Source organism: Lissotriton helveticus, chromosome 9, assembly GCF_964261635.1.
Source record: "Lissotriton helveticus chromosome 9, aLisHel1.1, whole genome shotgun sequence".
Taxonomy (NCBI): domain Eukaryota; kingdom Metazoa; phylum Chordata; class Amphibia; order Caudata; family Salamandridae; genus Lissotriton; species Lissotriton helveticus.
The window spans coordinates 794,581,594-794,602,783 of NC_136070.1; the positions used below are offsets into that span (position 1 = coordinate 794,581,594).

A 21,190-nucleotide genomic window follows, 5' to 3' on the forward strand; every position below is an offset into this window, starting at 1 on the left:
TCAACTCCTTTACGCGTTTCCTCCCATACCTTTGATTCCTCGGGTTCTGAGGAAGATTCGTCAAGACCGGGCCCAAGTCATATTGGTCGCCCCGGATTGGCCAAGAAGGGTGTGGTACTCAGACCTTCTCCGCCTCTCCTCTCACCCGCCGCTCCGTCTCCCTCACAGGGCAGACCTCCTCTCTCAGATGGAGGGGCAGGTTTTACACCCCCACCTCCAGACATTACACCTTCATGCCTGGAGATTGAACGGGGCAACTTGAGTTCTTTTTCTCTCCCTCACGAGGTAGTGGATGTCATTCTTTCTGCCAGGCGTGACACCACTAAGTCCATTTACTCCTATAGGTGGTCTAAATTTGTTTCTTGGTGTAGGGAGAGAGATGTTGACCCTTTGAAGGCTCATTTGTCTAATATTTTACAATTTGCCCTTTATCTGGCGCAGCAAGGTTTGGCTGTGGCCACGGTCAAGGGGTATCTTTCTGCCTTATCGGCATTTCTATGTTTGCCGGATCAGCCATCTCTCTTTAAATCTCCGGTGGTTTTGAGATTCTTGAAGGGTCTCATAAATATGTTCCCTCCTACTCCTTTTGTTGTTCCTCATTGGGATTTGAATCTTGTGCTGACCTTCTTAATGGGTTCTCCCTTCGAGCCCTTGCACAAGTGTCCATTGAGGCTTCTATCTTTTAAAACGATCTTCCTCGTTGCAATCACCTCGGCAAGGAGGGTAAGTGAGCTTCAAGCTCTAAGTTCCAAACCCCCATTCCTGACCATTCATGCTGAAAGGATGGTTCTCAGGACCAGGGCTGCTTTTCTGCCTAAGGTGGTGACTCCTTTCCATCTTGGGCAGTCCATTACCCTTCCTACCTTCTATCCTCCCCCTCACCCGTCTAAGGAGGAAGAGAGACTGCACCGTCTGGACCCTAAGAGGGCGGTGTCGTTCTATCTGGACAGGACTAAAGACTTCCGGATGGATGACCAGCTGTTTGTTGGTTTTGCTGGCTGCAAGAAGGGCAGAGCGGTGCACAAGCGCACACTTTCCAGGTGGATAATCCTGTGCATCAAGATCTGCTACTCTCTTGCTGGTAAGGACCCTCCTGAGGGTATTAGAGCACATTCTACTAGAGCAAAGTCTGCAACATCTGCTTTGTCTAGGGGTGTACCTGTTGAGGATATTTGCAAGGCCGCGACTTGGGCCTCCCTCCACACTTTCGCGAAGCATTACTGCTTGGATACCGAGGTGAGGAGGGATGGCCACTTCGCGCGCTCTGTCCTCCAAGACTTCCTGGTGTAGCAGAGTGGGCACCCTCCTCCGGGAGTGGGGACTGCTGTGGGAATCTATTCACAAGGTGAGGAATCCACACGGCAGATGTATCTATCAGAAGAACAAGTTACTTACCTTCGGTAACGCTTTTTCTGGTAGATACTATATCTGCCTGTGGATTCCTCACTGACCCACCCGCCTCCCCGTTGTCCACTCTGCTATACCTGGTCTTTCTGTATATATGTTTATACTATTGATTTAGTTCTATTTGTACTGTGTACATTGTATATTTGCATATTTGCTGTCGTTGGTCCGTCCGTGTGCCTCGAAGGCACGGAAAAAAGGGCGGAACTGACGTCATCACGCCGGCGTGGGCCTGATATGGGGTCGGTGACGTCAGACGGAGTCGCGCGCGATGCCGTGCTCCTGTGACGTCGCCCACGTCGGCGTACTACGAAGAAAATTTCCGAACGTTGCTGGCGCAAGGGGGATATTCACAAGGTGAGGAATCCACAGGCAGATATAGTATCTACCAGAAAAAGCGTTACCGAAGGTAAGTAACTTGTTCATTGGTGGTAGTATATTATAGCATAAAGCACTGCTATAACTAGAGAAAGATTCAAAGAAACATAGTCAATAATAGGGGGTCACAGCAGTGCTGATCCACTCTTGTTAAGGAAATCCGTCGTATGAGAAGTCAGTTGGTAAATATTACACAGTTCATGATAAGCACGTCTTGTTGGTGGGATAGCAAAAATGGGGAAATGTGTCAACATCTCAGTCTTTGTTGTACTTCTTAGATGATACCATCCTTGGGACCATGCTTAGAGCTTCATTATTAAACCTTGTTGATTGTGATTGGGATGCGAATCTGCAATGACTTAACAATTGTCCAAAAATGGATAGCCACTATGAGAGTTTACATGGTAATGAATACTAACTTCACAAGTGAATCGAAGAAAGAGAACAGCGACCATGCTGTTCAGGCAAAACAACACTGATAATTTTGTATTCCTTCTCTGAAGAATAACTTCTTTACTCTTTTTTTTTGGTTCTGTATATTGTTAATCTGGAGGTTTTCTTTTTTTTTTATGTATGCTCAATTCATTTTATCATGAGGATTTTGAAATGATGTTTTGAATGATCCCTTTGTTTACACCTTATTGTTTTTACGTTTAGATTCCAAAGCTCACAAAGGGTAATATTGAGTTGCATTTATATTGTTATGAACAAGTAGTTTGGGCTTTCTTGGCCTAGATATCGACTCAATAAAGACTATGGCTAAAGAAGCATGCACATGTCAGCTGAAGATAAGGGCAAGCACACTCAAATGCAGTCTATATATTCTTAAGTAACACAAACATTCACATTGGTATTCTCAATATTATAGTCTTAAAGTGAGAGCATGTGGAAATGGGCATCTATTTGCTTTTCTCTACACTTCAATATTTAGAACAACTTTAATATTTTTGAAAGTCTTTTATTGAATTGTATAAGGTATATCCAAGGATGGTGGTGGTACATTCTGGTACACAAGAACATATTTCTTGTAACAGTAGACCAGAAGGCGCTTCATGCTCTGTCTGCATGCCGCACAAAACGTCTGGTCCGTCCTAGCTGACAGTCCTCTCTCCACGCCCACCGCTCTGTATTCAAGTACTCATTCTAACTGTCATCGCACTGTCATACTTCACTAACCCTTCTACCCTACCACATACAGCACAGACTTATTTACTTAATACATGATACTACATCATATGTAATTTAAAATGTTCAGTGGGACTTTGTATTATTGCATAGCGAAATAAATATCTACAAAGAGAAAACAGGCAGAAAATTGGCCAACAAAGTAAGTATTACAAGCATCTAAAAGTACCAAGTAAAGGCACAGTAAAATATTGATGGTAGTAAAGATCTTTACTTGAGTTTGCAAGTTTGCTATCCAGAATTGAAAGCATGCTTGGTGATTAGTATTTGAGAGAGAGCTGGAGACCGCTTATCAGAAATTGAGTATACAATAGAAGTTCAAGTTCCATACTTCATTCACCCCATTTTTATAATTGTTTGCTAATTGGTGTGTGCTGTGTGTCTCAGTCTCATTGTTCATAATCTCATTAAAAGGGCTTTCTTCACTTGCTCAGCTTTTTTGCTCTGATTAATGTATCTTGGTTGCCTAAAATGGATTATATTATTCGTTTTAAATGAGAAAGCACACATCTTGACTTCACAGACTCTGGCTATCCTTCAATGAACACTACTTAACAATCCAGTAACAATCTACTTTTGGTCCCAACAGTTTATTCATTCATAGGGTTTTATAAAGCGCTACAGATACTGGCTTCCTGGTGCTAACAGACCCAATAACTAGCCAGGGTTCCTGGTGGGTATATGTAAGTCTCAAAGGTATAAAAAAAGTGTCTAAAATCACAAAGGAGATATCTTACCAAAGAAAAAACATGGGGTTTTAGTAATTACCTAAAGTTATGCGTTTTAGTTGTTTCCTAAAGCTTAAAAAGTTATTGGACCTGAGCTGTACAGGAAGGGAGTTCTACAACTTGGCAGTGGGGAAGGCAAAAGTTCTACCTCCCCCTCTTGCTGTTCTTATTTTTGGAACTGCCAAAAGAGACAGATTGTTCGAACTTATGGTTCTTGAGGTTGCATGAGAAATGATAAGATGTTGTAAGGCCGGCGGCCTGGATGCATATTTCAACTTATGTGCGATGCATAGGGCTTTTGAATTCTGTGCATCTTTTGATTGGTAACCAGTGCAGTTGTCCAAAAGCCTGTTGTGCTGAGTTCCTCTTGGAGATATCCAAGAGTTCCCTGGCTGCCGGATTTTGTATTATCTGTAATTTGTTGATGACACAGGCTGGACTGCCATGTATGTTTTAAAACTGTTTTGTAGGCCTTTTTGTTTTCCTCATCATATTGACATCTCCAATTTCTTTCCTGACTCTTACGCTTTTTTTTTTTAGCCCGTTTAGCTCTGCAGAAAACCAGCCTACTTTTACTCTAGCGTGAGGAGCTCTGCTGGCGTATGTAGGAACCACCTCTTCCAGAGTGAATTCTACCCCCTCCATAAAAGCTAGATAATAGGCGCACACCAGTTTTGGTGTTTTTTTTTGCTCGGGGCTGCTTACCAGCCAGAGATATCCATGTTTACCAATTGCCTTGTTTGCGGGGTTTGGGCTCTGTTCTGTTTGGGTGTGTTTTCTTTGGGGATAGTAAATTAAATTAACAAATGATCCGATCACACATTTGGTTTGGGGGGGTATATTTTCAGGGATGAGATGTTTGAAAACGTAGGGTCCAGTATATCGCCCTTAATATGTTGGGTTGCTCTTTCCATTGTGTAAACTGTAATGCTGCGAGTTCGTGTCTAAATTTGTTGGCCTGTGTGCACAATATTTCATCGAAATGGATTTTCAGATCCCCTAACAATGTAAAATTATCTGGTGACATTCCATATTCCGCTTTTTTATCAGGTAGCACCTGTGTACATTGTATTGCCGGCCCTGGAGGACGATATACTAGTGAACCAGAGAAGGTTAAAGTGAATGAAAGTTTGAGTGAAAAGACTAAGTTATCACTATCTGTAATCTGCATAGAGTGTGTTTCACAGTCCAGGTATTTTTCTAATATGATCGCATCCCCTCCTTCTTTCTTCCCACACAGTCATTCCTTGAAATTGCATATCCAGAGGGAAGGGCAACAGCAATGTCATGGCCACTGTCCATTTGCAGCTACGTTTCTGTAAGGAAAAGAACTTTAGGGCTCCTGTCTTCTAAAAAAAAAAGTATAGATTCCCATTTTGTGTTTGGGAAGCGATCTGCAATTGACTAAAAACATTTGCCATTTTTAACTCTCCTCGTTTGGGATCTATTGAGTTTTGAGAGTTTCACAATTCTGGAAAGAAATTAGTAAAGCTATTGGAGATGATTTAAACTGTATACCATTTATAAAAAGCCCTACAACACACAAATGACATGATTCACTAAAAGCTCTATTTTTCAGGTTCTGTGAGCTATATTTTTCTGCAAAAGAAAATACATTTGCGTTCATATATTATGGTAGTGCTACATATTCATTTAAACCAGTGCACACACAGACACACAAGCATGATTTATGGTCTGTGGTGCTGTAGTTCAGAAGTGTGGATCTCGCTTATCTTGTACCTGAATGGATTCTAATGATAAGATTTGCATTATGCTCATTCTGTCCTTGTGGAAAAGTCTAATCTAAGTTATGCAAGTCCATCAAGGCTCCCATTTATCGTCTTTCCTATTGTAGCCTATGTTTAGTAAGCTCGGCTTGGGATGAGTTCCCTCTCGTCCCACATAATAGCACAATGTTCTTCGCTTTGTGGGTTATTGAACCCCGCTCTCTGACAACCAGTTTGCTTCATGACTTTTCATCACCTTTCTTACTCTGTTACTACTTCTAGCACACTACCCATTAGACAATATTTGATGTTCCAGCACACATACAAAAAAGAGAGTTTAAAATCATGTATATTGTATTGTGTCTCTCTCTAGAACATCACAGCTGGTTTGGGTGCTTCTGTCTCTACACAGTGAAGGAGAGGACATTCTGAGATCCAGCCATGGCCATGCAGCAGAGCACTCAGTCGGAGTATATCTTCCGTGGCATTGAGCACATCGTGAGGCTGGTAGTGGATGGAGACCTACTTGAAGTGGAGGTGGAGGACAAGCTCACAACAGATCAATGGAGAGGGGAATTTGATGCAGCTTGTGAGTAATTGTACTGAATTTTCTTTAATCCGGTAAAAGAGGTTTCCCTTGCGATTGCATTTTACAACATTAGATTATGTTTTCATCTGGGTTAGTCAGCATGAGTGTGGTATTTATTTCTATCTATGGAGTGCATGTTGGTGCTGAGCTGGACCTGCCACAATGTTTTGCAGTAAAAGTTGCAGAAGCCCTGGTATTGTCTATTGCCTTTAATTGTCAGTGCGCAATCATTCGTCTACCCAGTGTATAAACTCCAAATCTACTGCAAACAGTGTCAAAACCATAATGACCCCTGAATGTCATGACCTTTCTTCACCCTCTACATCTAGGATTTGGACACTGCTGCTTTAAGGAATCCATGTGCCATATGGTGCCAGAAATATATGGCTCAAAGAATCCAGAGGTTTCACTATACAAGATAAAGTTACTCAATTGTCTGTATTATCCTTAATCAGTAAGGTGAAATAAATCAGGTAGGAGTTATCCAGAACATGTTATAGTAGAAAAACATATGAATTATATTTAATTTACATAAGCAAATACTAGGCCACAGTAGTGCAGACAGTGAAGAGTAGAGGTTTAACCAAGATGTGGCTATGGGCTGTACAATCCAACTAGACTTGAGGCACAGGGTCAAGGCTGATTTGCATATGGCCATGTCTGAACTGGGGTGGTGTGGAGTGCAAAAAAACGATGGATTTAGGCCCAGATCTCTGTACTGGGGTGAATGTATGACATTGTTCTGCATTCTGTCCATCAACTGTTGTTTTTGCATTTGTCACCCAGAGTGGGATGGGTATGCTCAGATGTGAGTCCCATGCTCTCCACACCATTGGAGTCAAGCTATCCTGGCTGAAGACGGCTGTTAGCCAGAAACCGGTCCTAGGATGCTTGATTCCGGTCCAGGAAAGACATGGCTTGGCAGTTCGGGCTGGACTGTTCCCATGAGGCACAGGGTCAAGGCTGATTTGCATATGGCCATGTCTGAACTGGGGTGGTGTGGATTGCAAAAAAATGATGGATTTAGGGCCAGAACTCTGTACTGGGGTGAATGTATGACATTGTTCTGCATTCTGTCCATCAACTGTTGTTTTTGCATTTGTCACCCCGAGTGGAATGGGTATGCTCAGACGTGAGTCCCATGCTCTCCACACCACTGGAGTCAAGCTATCCTGGCTGAAGACGGCTGATAGCCAGAAACCGGTCCTAGGATGCTTGATTCCGGTCCAGGAAAGACATGGCTTGGCAGTTCGGGCTGGACTGTTCCCTTGAGGCACAGGGTCAGAGCTGATTTGCATATAGCCAGTGTCTAACCCAGGGTGGTGTGGAGTGCAAAAAAACGATGGATTTAGGCCCAGATCTCTGTACTGGGGTGAATGTATGACATTGTTCTGCATTCTCTCCATCAACTGTTATTTTTGCAATCCAACTAGATTGACATACAATGATGAGATCGACTTGGAAAATCAGAATCGCTCAGACCATAGCAAATTATGTGGCCATTCTTAGTTTCTAGGATTGTTGATGCTTTGATCCAAAAGGGACCAATCCCCAGGTCCAATCAGGACAACCACTGCTTCAGTACAGGAAAGGGGAAGGTTAAAATCCACAATTTTGAGTGGCCCAAACGGATCCATATGGATACATTAAATTAGAATCCAGTAAATCCCAAATGGTGCATTCAGTCAGTCTGTCACCTGAAGTAATGGATTTTTAAACCCATTTTTGAGCATCTGGTGAAGTGGTGGTCACGTTTCTGTTTTTTCTCATCAGTCATCACCTCTTGGAATTTACTAATTTATAATTTAGTGAATCCATATTAGATCTATTAGGACACTTAGTTGTGGATTTTATTTTCCTTTTTAGCATACTTAAAAAGTTATCCTATCAAGACTGATTTCTCTGGTACCTTAAGGGTTGAAATGTCGACAATAAGGCAGTACCTTTTTTAGCTTTTGAATTTTACAGGACGGGCGCTGCAAATTTGGATATTACATTCATGTTGTTACCTTACAGCGTTCATTAACTGGTTGTATGCTCGAGTACAAAAATATAGACATACCAAAATATTATGGCCAAAATATTAATTACCAGAATATTGCGAAGGTAGTTCTATATTGATAAGAATAGATTTACTACTCTTAACTTCTAAGTACCTTGAAGTTATATATATATATATATATATATATATATATATATATATATATATATATATATATATATATATATCGCCCAAAGTCACATCCCACAATGTGGACGCCGGCGCTCTCCTAGGGGCGGTGCGTAGCCTTCCGGCAGAGCCACGCCGGTGAATATGAAAACAGTCTTTACCTTTCGGCAATAATGGTCGCACACGCTTGATTTGCAGGTTTTAGGCGATTTATTCAATTGAACAAAACGCTACCATGCCCAATGTGTTTCGGTCCGCTCCACTCTGACCTTGATCACGGGATGATGTTACAATTAACAGGGGCATTATTTATTTCCATGACTCACAAATACTTCCTGTTTTTTTATCAATGCATTGTGGTATATGTAAAATTACAGACCGTGACAATGCAAATCAAAATGACAGACAAAAGAAGAACAAGATATGGCAAGATCACAAAATGAATCTTTAAACAGTTTAAAAAATTTAAAAAAACAACATAATCAAGAACTGTTGAAAAAATACTTCTGTCAATATCGACTGAGAATAATTCTCAAAATTCCTGTTTATAACCATATCAACTTGCGAAGGAACATCAAATATCAAAATAGAGTTTCCAAATGACGTCTATTCTGCAAAAAAGAATCGCCACCAATGGACTAAAATGAAATATAGAAAGAGACCTCTTTTGTAACCAACACACTAGTGAGATTTAAAAAAGATAAATGGAATTTAATCAATGTGATTGTAAATAATTCTTGCCTCAGAAAATGTAAATCATTGTTTTTAAACCACATTAACAGGGCAATTATATTCAACTCAACCCCCCCTTTTTGTTTTATAAGAATGTTTCCAGCGCTATGCACTTTAAATTTGTCACTACCTATACCACAATGCTTTGAGAAAAAAACAGGAAGTATTTGTGAGTCATGGAAATAAATAATGCCCCTGTTAATTTAGTTGTAACATCATCCCGTGATCAAGGTCCGAGTAGAGCGGACCGAAATGCGTTGGGCTTGGCAACCTTTTGTTCAGTTGAATAAATCGCCATACAACCTGCAAATCAAGCGTGTGCGACCATTATTGCAGCAAGGTAAAGACTGTGTGTATATGTGTATACATATATATATAATATATATATATATATATATATATATCACCAAAACCTCCTTCCACCCGGACAGAGCAGAGGCCACACAGGAGAATTCCAGGGAACCTGTTTATTAATTCACGGCAAATGCAGTTCGGCCTGACGGCCTTCCTCAGTGCCTAGCAGTATCCATCAGGTCTCCCAGTCCCAATTATTTACAGTCCTTCTTCAGTGTTGCCGAACAAAGACACTCCGCCTCCTACTCAGGTGTGACTGCGCAACCCACGTAACCCACGTAACCCACAGTGTTGCTGTGAACTACTGGTCCCACAATGCTGTTCGTTTTTAGGTGAGTAGTGCGGATGATTTGAAAGAAGTGCAAAGATGATCTTGCTGCTTGCTAAATGATTAAAATTGGCATAGGGACCAATATTCTGCTGCGATGTGTAATGCGCGATTCACCGGGTCCCCAAACCACGTCAACCTCCGTACTTCAGAGTCCTTCCAGCGGGGGCAGGAGTGCAGTAGATCCCGCCCTGTGTGAATACTTCACAACCACCTTCTTTCCATCCAAAGCGTAGAGGTGGGCCCCATCTTTTTCAATACCTTGAAGAAACGCCACAACCCTGCCGAAGCAGCAGCCAGAACAGATGGGGCCAGCTTGCAATGTGGGGGTGTGTATATATATATATATATATCTATATATATCTAATCTCAATCTCCAACGCCTGTGGTTGGAACGCCAGCGCTTCTCTTCTGGTGCAGTGCGGATTTTCTCTGGCAAGGCAGCGGTAATTATCACATCAACTAACCTCTGAGTTCAGAGGTTTGTTGAAAAACGCACTCTCTCGGATTCTGTAATTTTCAAGTAGCTTTATTGCATATTAGCAGCCATAGCCATGCACGACACGTTTCGGTTCGCGCCTCGAACCTTGATCACGGGTAGTTTACAACAACCGGGAAAAAACCAGGCATTTTTTATTTCAATTTTGTAAGCATTTCCTGTTGGTAGGTTTGCAAAGCATTCTGGTCTACGTAGTGCAATTCTTTGCTAATAAATAGCTTGAATAGTTAAAACAGTGGTATTGTGCTCTAGTGCTATTTACAATTTATAAAAGTGCTAGCGACGCAGTGCATTTGTAGTGCAGTTGATATTAAAAGGTTTTTTAATTTTGTAATGTGGCAAAACGAATGTGAATTGGTTAGTGGCATGCCGTTAATGTTGGTGAATTGTTAATCCCTCTAGTGGGCATTTTATGCTAAAGCAATAAAAGTGTTTTTCATTCAGTTGAAACAATTGAAACAGTCATCATACATACATTGAACATCCTGGCCAGTCAGGCAAATTAATTTTTCTTTCACAAATAGTACAATCTATGCTGTTGGTCTATAACTACGTTTGCTTATATCCTGACTAGTCAGGAAATCGGATTGTGGCACAATACCGCTTTTTCATTTTTTTATATATACATGTATATATCTGTCCAAGCTTCATTTAGCATAACCTGTATTTCTTAAAGATGTACAAAAAGTTCTTTGTCCTGATTTAAACCTAGAGGCGTTGGAGTCCTAAATGACACAATATGTTTCGACTCCTTCTGTCGGAGAAGATGCTCACGGTTTCCGCCTCTCTCTAGATGCAGCACCTATTCAATTGCATAAAATCTCAGGGATTCCCAGCTACAGTTGTGCATTTTCTCCATATGTTTGGCAATTGCATTTGAACGATCCACGTTCACATTCGCTCTGATATGTTCAAGGATCCGTTTTTTCATCTCGCATATTGTGCTGCCTATGTATATTAAGTTCCATGGGCACTCAACGATATAAACAACATATTTGCTCTTGCTCTATGCTGTTTGATTTTCCACTGTACTCCCTGTTTGATATCCACTTCCTTTTTAGGGACACAATTTTACACGTTTCCAGCTTTTGCATGGCCAAAAACCTTCAATTTCAGTCCATGGTTTAGGTTGCTTGATTCGAAAATGTCTGTTGGTGAGTTTGTCACCCAGTTTAGGAGCTTTTTTGTAAGTGACGTTAGGATGGTCCCATATGAGGTCTGATATCGTTGGGTCCTGTCTTAAGATGCCCAATGTTTTTTCAGGATTCCGAGAAGTTCCCTTGTTACAGCCATATAAGTTGTTATTAATCTTATTTTTGCAAGATCCTCTGTGTTGAGTTGTTTCTGTTTTCTGAGAATCTCAATACGATTTTTCAATTTTACCCTTTGTAAGCTTTTTTCGACTACCTTTGTAGGGTAATTTCTCTTTTTGAATCGTGTTTGCATTGCTTTACTATGATTTTCAAATTCTTTGGTTGAGGAGCAGTTCATGCGTACTCTTAAAAATTCTCCATATGGTATATTCCATTTTTGATTGATAGGATGAAAACTGTTTGCGTGAAGAACTGCGTTAGTAGCTGTTTTTTTCCGGTATAATGTAGTTTGCATGGTATTCTCTTCTACATAGATTTCAATGTCCAAGAATGATATTTTACTTAGGTTGATCTCATATGTAATCGGTAAATTGGCCTTGTTATTAAGAATTTGAAAGTACTTGGCAAAGTCCTCCTCAGACCAGTCCCAGATGTTCTAACTACTCTCGCTATTCATTTGCAAAGAATTGCACTACCTAGACCAGAATGCTTTGCAAACCTACCGACAGGAAATGCTTGTGAAATTGAAATAAAAAATGCCTGTTTTTTTCCGGTTGTTGTAAACTACCCGTGATCAAGGTTGGAGGCGCGAACCAAAACGCGTTGGGCATGGCTATGGCTGCTAATATGCAATAAAGCAACTTGAAAATTACAGATTCCGAGAGAGTGCGTTTTTCAACAAACCTCTGATCTCGGAGTTTACTTGCTGTAATGTGTGTGTGGGTGTGTGTGTGTGTGTGTATGTGTGTATGCGTGTATGTGTGTGTGTGTGTGTGTGTATTTATATTCCTCATAACAATCAAGCCTTATATTTACGCATTATTACAGTGTGAGAGCGTTGTTTTTGGCCCCGAATTATACTACACATCCAAACCTACTCTTACCAGGTACCTTGTCTTGAGGTTACTCCCAAAACACACCTGAGCTTATACTTGTAATCAACTGAATATTAAGTACCCTCCAGTTCTCAAAGTTCGATAGGTCTCCATATTTCAGCTGTACTAATCTTAGAACATTTCAAATCAAGGTCTCGAATATACATCACATAGTTCCACCAATCCACTTACTTTGTCAGTGTGTGCAAAGCCCAATTTCTGGATATCTCCCTTTTTGCCAGCAGGACCGGATAGAATAGTAACTTACTAGGGCTTGCTGATAGAAGAGTATTTAATCGCACCAAAGCACTCTGCACTTTGGCTGGGGACTCCATGCCCCAACAGTCTTTGCGCCAGGAGGCGCTGACACATTCCACCCGCACCAGGAGGTGCATAAAAGCTGCCAGGGGGTCCTGCAGCACGGGAGCTCTTCATCGCACCAAATCGCTCTTCATCGCACCAAAGTGCTCTTCACTTTGGCCAGGGACTCCATCCCCTAACAGTCTTTGCGCCAGGAGGTGCCGACGCATTCCATCCGTGCCAGGAGGCGCATAAAAGCTGCTCGGGGCTCTAGCAGTGAGGAACACATGCATGCATGCCCGGGCGGGCCCATCTGCGCCCGTTAGTGCCGGGAAGAGGCGGGCGGGGCCATACCCCTTGGTTTCTGTTCGCAGGTCCTGGCCCCTCTTGTTCGTTGGAGTATTAGTGTGCATCTAGCTCGCAAGGTATTGACTTGTCATTGGCAACAGCGGCCATTAGCAAGAGTTCTCCTCGCAGAGCCATTCTGCGCACCACAGATATCTCTCTAGTAGGGAAAAGCCTTCATTCTTTGTGGTTTGGACTGGGGGGTTTGGTGGGAAGCGTTTTGCATTGTGACTTCCGTTTTCTTTTTTTTTTTTTGCTGCAGCCTCCGGTTTGAGTCGTCCCACTGACTTGTTTTTATTCCCTACCCTATCGGGCACATTGGTGTACCAATAATTTACTCCAGTATTGGAACTTTCATAGATTCACATGCCTGAATCATTCCCCGTCGTCGAGACGGGAGTCTCCGGTATATACAAAAGCAATGCTTAGTAGTATAGCAAACTGAAAAGAGGCCTAGGCCCATTTCCCTTTTACAACCCATAGCCTTTGTTATGTAAAAAAGGCCTGAACTTTTCCCTGAACCAATCAGAGCTCCTCACCCTCTAGAACACTCCTGAGAGACCTTCTGCCCATCAGATTTTCTACCGCACGTTGTGCTAGGGAGTCTCCTTTGAGCTCTGCTCAAATTCTTCACTTCAACAGTATTTTGACTGAGATTTGAGTTCTCTCATTTTCTGCTTTCTTCTTATTGGAATTCCTTATTCATCTGCCATGTCTGGGAAGGAGAAAAAGGGATTATTTAGAGCTTGTTCCACCTGCTCTAAGAAAAGGCTTTAGACAGATGACCCTCACAAAGATTGCATATACCCTCTATCCAGACCATAAGGCAGAGGATTGTAAGGTATGTCGAACCTTAACAAATAAAACCTTGAGGGATCGTGAGGGAAGACTGCTGATCTGGCTCCAGAAGGTGAAAGCCAGGAAAGAAATCCTCTCAAGTGAGAGTGAGGAGTAGTCTGGATCGTCTAAGAGATCTCAATAGAGAAGTAGATCTCTTCAGACACATACCTCAGGGGAGAGACTTGAGAAGGCCCCAAAAAAGACCACCCCAGGGTCTTCAGGCCGCAGTCCCTCAAAATCTCCTTCAGGCAAAACTAAGGGGAAGAAGGGTTCTGCTTCTGAGGTAAAACAAGGGAAGTCCGCCTCAGAACCTCCAAAATCGCCTCATAAAGTCAAGATTACCATCAAGAGAACTTCCTCTACGCCTTCTGAGGAGAAGGGAAGTGTTTCAGCGCTGTCGACGGGACCGTCGACGAAAAAGATGTCATAGTCGACGACAAAACCATCAACGTCGTCGACGAGAAAGGAAGAGGTAATAGCTAGTGAGAAGGCGCCGTCGACGCTTTCACCGTCGACGGCGGTATCGTCGACTGGTTCATCGGCGACGAGCATAGCTGTATCCGCATCGTCGACGGGAGCGTCGACGAGGACGACGACAACGGCCGGAGCGTCGACTAGGACAGCGTCGACGATAACTACAACGTCGACGATGGCGTCGACGATAACATGGTCGACGACAGCGACGGGAATCTCGTCGACGGGCTCGTCGTCGACAGAAAAAGCACCAGAAAAAAGATTGGTACCCTGGAAAAAGCCTATAACGTCAGAGGTTACATCGCCAAGCAAGGTGTCTCCATTGGTTCCATCTCACCTGCTGGAGGAAGAAGACTGTGAGGACGAGGATGACGAGGGTCCATATGGTTTTGCGAATAGTCCTTCGCAATTGCCAGTCAAGTACCAGGAGGTCGATTCTGAGGAAGAATATGGGGATTTTCAAGCGGATCCCCAAGAGCAGCACCAATATCGCCAACAGCAGCGTGAGGATATGACGAGTGTACCATCATCTTTGTTGAAAGACCTCCAGGGCATGTTGGAAGATTATAGAAGAAGATATCCAACTACTCCAGCCACTCAGGATGCACCAGAGGCTACTCCGCGTCCACGGTCTGTGCCAGGGACACCAGTGCGTAGGAGAGAGATTTTGCCAGAGCCTACTACTAGGTCTCCACCACCAGCGTCACAACACGACACCACGGATGATGACCACAAGGATGGAGAGATTGCAGAACCGAGTGGAGAATGGGATGACTATCTCATCCCCTCATCTTTTAATTCCTACGCCGAAGCCAGTAGATTCTCCACCGGAGGACATTGGTGGTTTTCATAATTTAATGGAAAGAGCCACGAAGAGATTTGCACTCACCATGACTGAAGATAAAGCGGAATGCTTTTTATATGATTTCAAAGAGTCGTATCACAGATCTGTGCGGTCCTTGCCTATCGTGAGTCATATTTGGGAGGAAGGATTAAAGGTCATGGAGACGCCAGCTACGGTGACACCGGTTCTGGCCACACTAGACAAAAAGTATAAGGCACCTACAGATGCTCCAGCTTGTCTTTTGGGTCATCCCAAACCGGATTCTGTGATTACTCAAGCGGCACAGCAGAAGTCCAGAAATTCATCTGCTCCAATCACGACACCTCCGGACAGAGAAGGTAGAAGACTTGATAATGCAGGAAAACGTTTTTCCTCAATGTCGGCGCTGTTGGTTAGAGCCGCTAATGCCCTCGCTATCTTGGGAAGGTACAACAGGCAGATGTGGTTTGACCTGTCTCCATACATTAACCAGGTGCCGGAACCGGAGAAGCAGGATTGCATAAAGATTCTCCTGGAAGGGGAAAGGACTTCGGCTGAAGTCATAGACTGCGCTATGGATATAGCGACAACGGCATTTAGATCTTTGGGAGGAGCAGCAGTCCTGCGCAGGCAGGGATGGCTACGAGCAACGGCTTTTAGGCCGGAAGTTCAAAACAAGATTCTAGACCTCCCATTCAATGGAGAAGATCTATTTGGGAAGCATATTGATGATACTCTGCAGAGTATCAAGAAGGATACCGATACTGCGAAGGCTTTGGGAACACTGCAGTACAGAAAAGCCCCTTTTCGTGGCTCCAGAGGTAGAGGGAAGTCCTCTTATAGAGGAGGATATCAACAAGGGAGATGTTCCTCTTATTCTGCCTCATCGCAGCCCTACCGCCAACAGTACAGTCAGCGTCAATCAGGAGGATATACGAAGTCAGCTCCAAGAGGAAGGGGGGGCCGTCGGGGGAAGGACAACACCCGACGGCAATGACAACCTCCATCTTCCGGCTCCGTCAACATTCCAGAGATCAAGTGCTCCCCTGGGTGGAAAGATTGCTCACCATCTTCAAAATTGGCGAAAAATAACGACGGACCAATGGGTCCTCAACATTATTCAATTCGGCCACACCCTAGAAATTCTACAAACGCCCCCTTGTACGCCACCGATGCATCAGAAAGCCAGCCATCTGCATCAACTCCAGCAGGAGATTCGGACAATGCTCCGAAAGGGAGCAATAGAACCGGTACCGAATACTCAAGAAAACAAGGAGTTTTACTCCCGGTTTTTTCTTGTCAAGAAAAACAAGCTCCAATGGCGTCCCATTCTGGATCTCAGATCCTTAAACACCTATCTCAAAAAACAATCTTTCAGGATGGTGTCTCTACAGGACATCCTTCCGTTATTGAACCCAGGAGATCATATGACTACATTAGACCTACAGGACGCATATTTCCATGTGCCAATCCATCCCGCACACAGACAGTACCTTCGGTTCTGAGTAGCCGGAAGACATTACCAATTCAAGGTACTGCCATTCGGCCTAAAGTCAGCACCTCGAAAAATGCCTAGCTTCAGTGGCGGCTGTGTTAAGGAAGCAAAAACATCAAATATTTCCTTACCTCGACGACTGGTTAGTCAAAGCACCATCGAAAGCACAAGCCAGGGCGTCAACACAGGCCTGCATAGATTTGTTCGCCAAACTGGGTTTGACTCTTCACGAAGGGAAATCAAACCTCCAACCAGCACCGAGTGATCACATTTCTGGGGGCAATACTAGACACGGACTGCAACAAGGCGTTTCCCTCCGAAGAAAGGCAACTGAGGATTGTGTCTCTCTTCTGGGAGGGCTCTTTATGGGGCAGAACTATGGGGTTCGTGGAAATACAAACTGTCTTATTGCTGTAGAAAACCTATTTTTAAGATCTCTTTTAAACTTAACACCTAGCACCCCTTTGATACCTGGATTTTGCCCAGAGAAAACTGACCTACAAGGTTGATTATAAACTAGTTACGTTCTGGCATCATCTGTGGTCTGTTGATAAGTTAGTTTCATACGGAACCACTTTGACTCCCTGGCTCAATTCTTTGAGGGGCCTACTCCGGCGTCTAGGGCTGGAGTCTTATTGGTTAAATCTTGAAAGAATATCGATAATATCCAAGGCAAGGGTTAAATCGATCTACTGGAAAAAAGTCATGGAGAAGGAATTCTCTAATCTGGTGGGCTCCTTGACCAGGGTTTTTTTAGATTTTAAGCCAACTGCAAATTATGAAGAAACAATTGATGAAATTGTGCCTCCTCTGGCCCTCAAATTGTTTTACAATTTCGATATAAGACTCTGCCAACCAAACTGTTTTGTAGTATATGGAGCCGTAATGTTTCTCTGGATAATCTCTGCCCAGCCTGCAAATCAAGCGCAGAATCTTTCGGCCACTTGCTCTTTTTTTGTCGTCACTATCAAAATCTGAGGGCCAAGTGGATTATTCCTCTGTGCAGACAGGTTGGTACTGGCCATTACTTGGAGATGCTAAGAATTTTGCCCACTGATACACGCAGGCTAATTATTTTTTCTCCGGCTAAATTCTGGTATGCTCTCTGGATAAAGCCTGCCAAATGCATTGTATGAAATTCTCCTATATTTCTATTGTATACATTGTATTTAATGATTCCAATGGCTTTTATTGTATTCTTTTTATGGGTTGCTATGTACTTTTTAGGATCTATACATGATCAAAATAACGTTTTGATGATGATGTATTTATTTCCTCCTCCCCTGGTTTACCAAAAGTAATCAAAGATTGGCTTACCTTGATTCTCTGTTGCATATTTTCAGATTAGGTCTTACCCACTCCTGGCAAAAAAGTATCATCTAGAAAGAGATGTATATATCAAAGTCTAGTAAACCTATAAGTACCTATATACTTTTCGGAAGTTGGTATTTAAATGTTGATGTTCTGGTAGTAACTCCATTAATTGTCAGACTCTAGGTGAATGGCTGATTAAATGAGATGGTCATTTAACATGAGGACTTTCAGTTTTATCTCTATGCATCTGTTAATACTAAGCATTCACTGATGCATAACAATCAGACATTTCAGGATACAGATGTACTCTGAGCCTTTTTGTACTGAATAGCATTGAAATCCCAGTTTGTAGTCAACATACAGCCACACATAATTCAAGAATTTTGTGTAGCTTTATGAACATTGTTTGGTATTATCTTGGTAATAGGAATCATGCCTCTGTTTGCAGAGTAGGGGCCTATTCAAATCTGCATTTTGTTGTACTTTGGTTTGTGAATACAATTTTGTAATACTACTATAGTATAAATCTCCACTTCTCCTATTTTTTCGATGAGGACATCCTTAGGAGTAAACGTTGCTGGGTCCAGGGGGAGTGGTGGTATAAGTGGATATTCTTATGGGAGGTGTTTAGGGAGGGTTAGACAGTGGTTTAGGGTGGGACATGCACCCACTCTCAAAAGAATAAGTCCATTGCTGTTCACGAACTGCGCTTCTAAAGTTACTGCTGCAAAATAGGTCCCCAAACTGTAGGAAATTACTCCAGCTCAGAGCTTCAGTAAGCCCAGTACCAAGCATTGCCAACCACTGCTACTACAACACAGTTAAATATATATTTTTTACTTTTCTCTATACTTCACCACAGTCGGTGTGGAGGCCACTCTATGGTAAAGTATGGCGTTTTTAAACTTTATGATAAATTAGTGAAAATATTTTTGTTAAGTATTAATGTAAATTAATTTTATAAGGGTTCAGTTCAAATCATTTTGTTCGATTGTTTTCATGATAAATCATAAAAGAACATACAATAAAAATCATTAAAAACAGCTAAAATCATTATAAACATTCATTGTGAAGCATGGAAAACCCAGCTAAAGACATGTAAAAGCAAACTATATAGCTCTCTAAAAATTGTAGATAAAGTAGGGCCGGCCTCACTTGTGTACAACCCAATGGCCGCAGTAAAGGGCAGATATGCATAAATCTGATTTATTTCAAAATGCGACCAATAAAAACAATGTGCAAAGTGTCAAGTGCAGTAACGTTGTCGGAAGGGCAAGTTACAGGGTCTGAAGGCCTGTACCAATGGACTCGCAATTGGGGAAACAGATTTAGGGGAAAATACAACAAAAGTCACCTATGAAAAACCAACATGTCAAGTGTTAGATACAATTCACATTCACTTGAAAGCTTGACCTTCGCGTAATGCTGACATGCTTTTTTTAGACAAATACTTTGTTGCCCTACTTTCCTGCTTGTACAGCTGAAACGTCTTCGACCCAGCTCATACCAGATTTCAAAATTGTTTTTGGGTAAGAGAACAGTTCTGGCCTACCAGGGCCCTTAGCATATCGTTAATGTACTGAATCCATGGAATTAGATGGCCATATTCCAACCCCATACAGTCTTTCAGAATAGTCCTGTTGAATTCCAAGTCTTTTTTAAACCAAACAGATAACCATAATAAAACATTGCAGATTTGAATGTAATCTGAAATAAAACCCGTTCCCAGTTCTTCATGGACGACTTCTGCAGGTGCCATCTGTGGTAACTCTTGTAGTATATCTGAGGAATTTGTTCTCTGCCACCTGAATGGGATGGCAGGGCCTGTGTCTCCAAATCTCTGCGCCAAAGGATATTGTGGGAACATACTTGGCTCTATAAAAAGCCAATATAGATTTAACGTGTGGACGCTCCAGTCTTCTTGCAAATGCATCAATACTCTGTTAAAAGATTGTACATGAGCCTAGATTAGGGAATCCCAGTTTAGGTTTGCATCTAACTCGGATTCCTAAACAGCTAAAATTATTCGTCCTACTAATCCGCTGACCCCTAATAATTTGGGTTCTAGAGTTTGTTTTGTTTGGCCCTAACACCACAGTGAAAGATTTTGAAGAATTATCTTTCATGCATAAGCCACCCATGAGATCATAAAAGCAATCAATTAAAAGCTGTAAACTGTTAGCTGTACGAGCAATACGCATAGTGTCATCTACGTATAACAGGCAACGTCCTTATTATACACTAGGAGGATATCCTTGCATTGTGCCACTAAATACTGATCTAACTGATTAATAAGTAAGAGCTTGGGTGCTAAGATGCAGCCCTGATAGACCACTCTTTCCTACCCGAGAGTGCGATGTGGACTCACCTGTGGGCCCAAATCTTACTGAAGAAAACTGAAGAAAACAAGAATTTGCAAGAAATTGATGGGAGCTCATGAAAGCCAAGTGTATCACCTCTTTCCTCACCTTAGTGTACTTGGCGATTCATTGATAAAGATTAAGATTTTTCTCTATCGACCCTCTCCTGGGCCTAAAACCATATTGAATGCCTGAAATAAATTTTCATTCCCTGACCAATCCCTCAGACGGTTTAGCAGTACTCTTCCTATAATCTTCCCTTTTGGATCCACTAGGAAATGGGTCGATAGCAGGTGGGGTCTGCACGCTTCTTATTCAATAACCGACCTTTGCCAAGAGGGAGGAAAGCGGCCTTGAGCGGCTGCATTGAGATGCTCGGTAATGAAAGGAGCCCATAATTCCATTAATGTTTTGTAGAGGTTCCCAGGTACTCCATCTGGCCCCGGAGCTTGTTGGGCGGGAAGGGTCGCTATAGCTTCTGCGACTTCACTCACAAAAATCTTGAGAGGGCTCCCAATACTCCTAGGGGCATCATCTCTGTATCAAGTGGGTGTAGTGTTGGCCACCATACATATGGATTTAAAATGACTAACCCGAGCCTGGGCAGGAATAGATTGACTCTGTTCAGGTACCGCTGACTCCTTTAAAAAGGGCTGATTTACTACCTTCCAAAAAGCAGAGCTTACACCTGACTCGCAAGCAGCCACCAGCTCTTCCCATGCCTCTTTTTAGGTCTCGGCTAGCGTAGGCTGCGCTTGCGTAGTCTCGCTGGCAAGATTTTATGTCTTCTAGTATGGAGCTTAAACAAGCCAGCTCTTCTCCATTGGCTGGCTTCCTAAATGGCGGCCAGTCATTGGAGAAGAGCTTTGTCTGTCACTTTAAGCCCCGTCCGTTTCGGATTGAGGGACGTGTTTTTTTCATTTCATGTTCTTTCTCTCTGTGACGTCTTCAGTCAAT

General features: G+C 42.6%; 1 protein-coding gene across 2 annotated transcripts in view; it reads left to right on the plus strand.

Moving 5' to 3' along the window:
- CCDC61 (coiled-coil domain containing 61) overlaps positions 1 to 21,190 on the plus strand; it is a 597,856-nt gene that overhangs the window by 74,697 nt on the left and 501,969 nt on the right. For both annotated transcript variants that reach the window (XM_078660929.1, XM_078660928.1), the window contains exon 2: positions 5,796 to 6,011. In XM_078660929.1, the coding sequence (XP_078517055.1) occupies positions 5,864 to 6,011 (148 nt within the window). In that variant the 5' untranslated portion in view covers positions 5,796 to 5,863. The remainder of the gene's footprint in view (positions 1 to 5,795; positions 6,012 to 21,190) is intronic.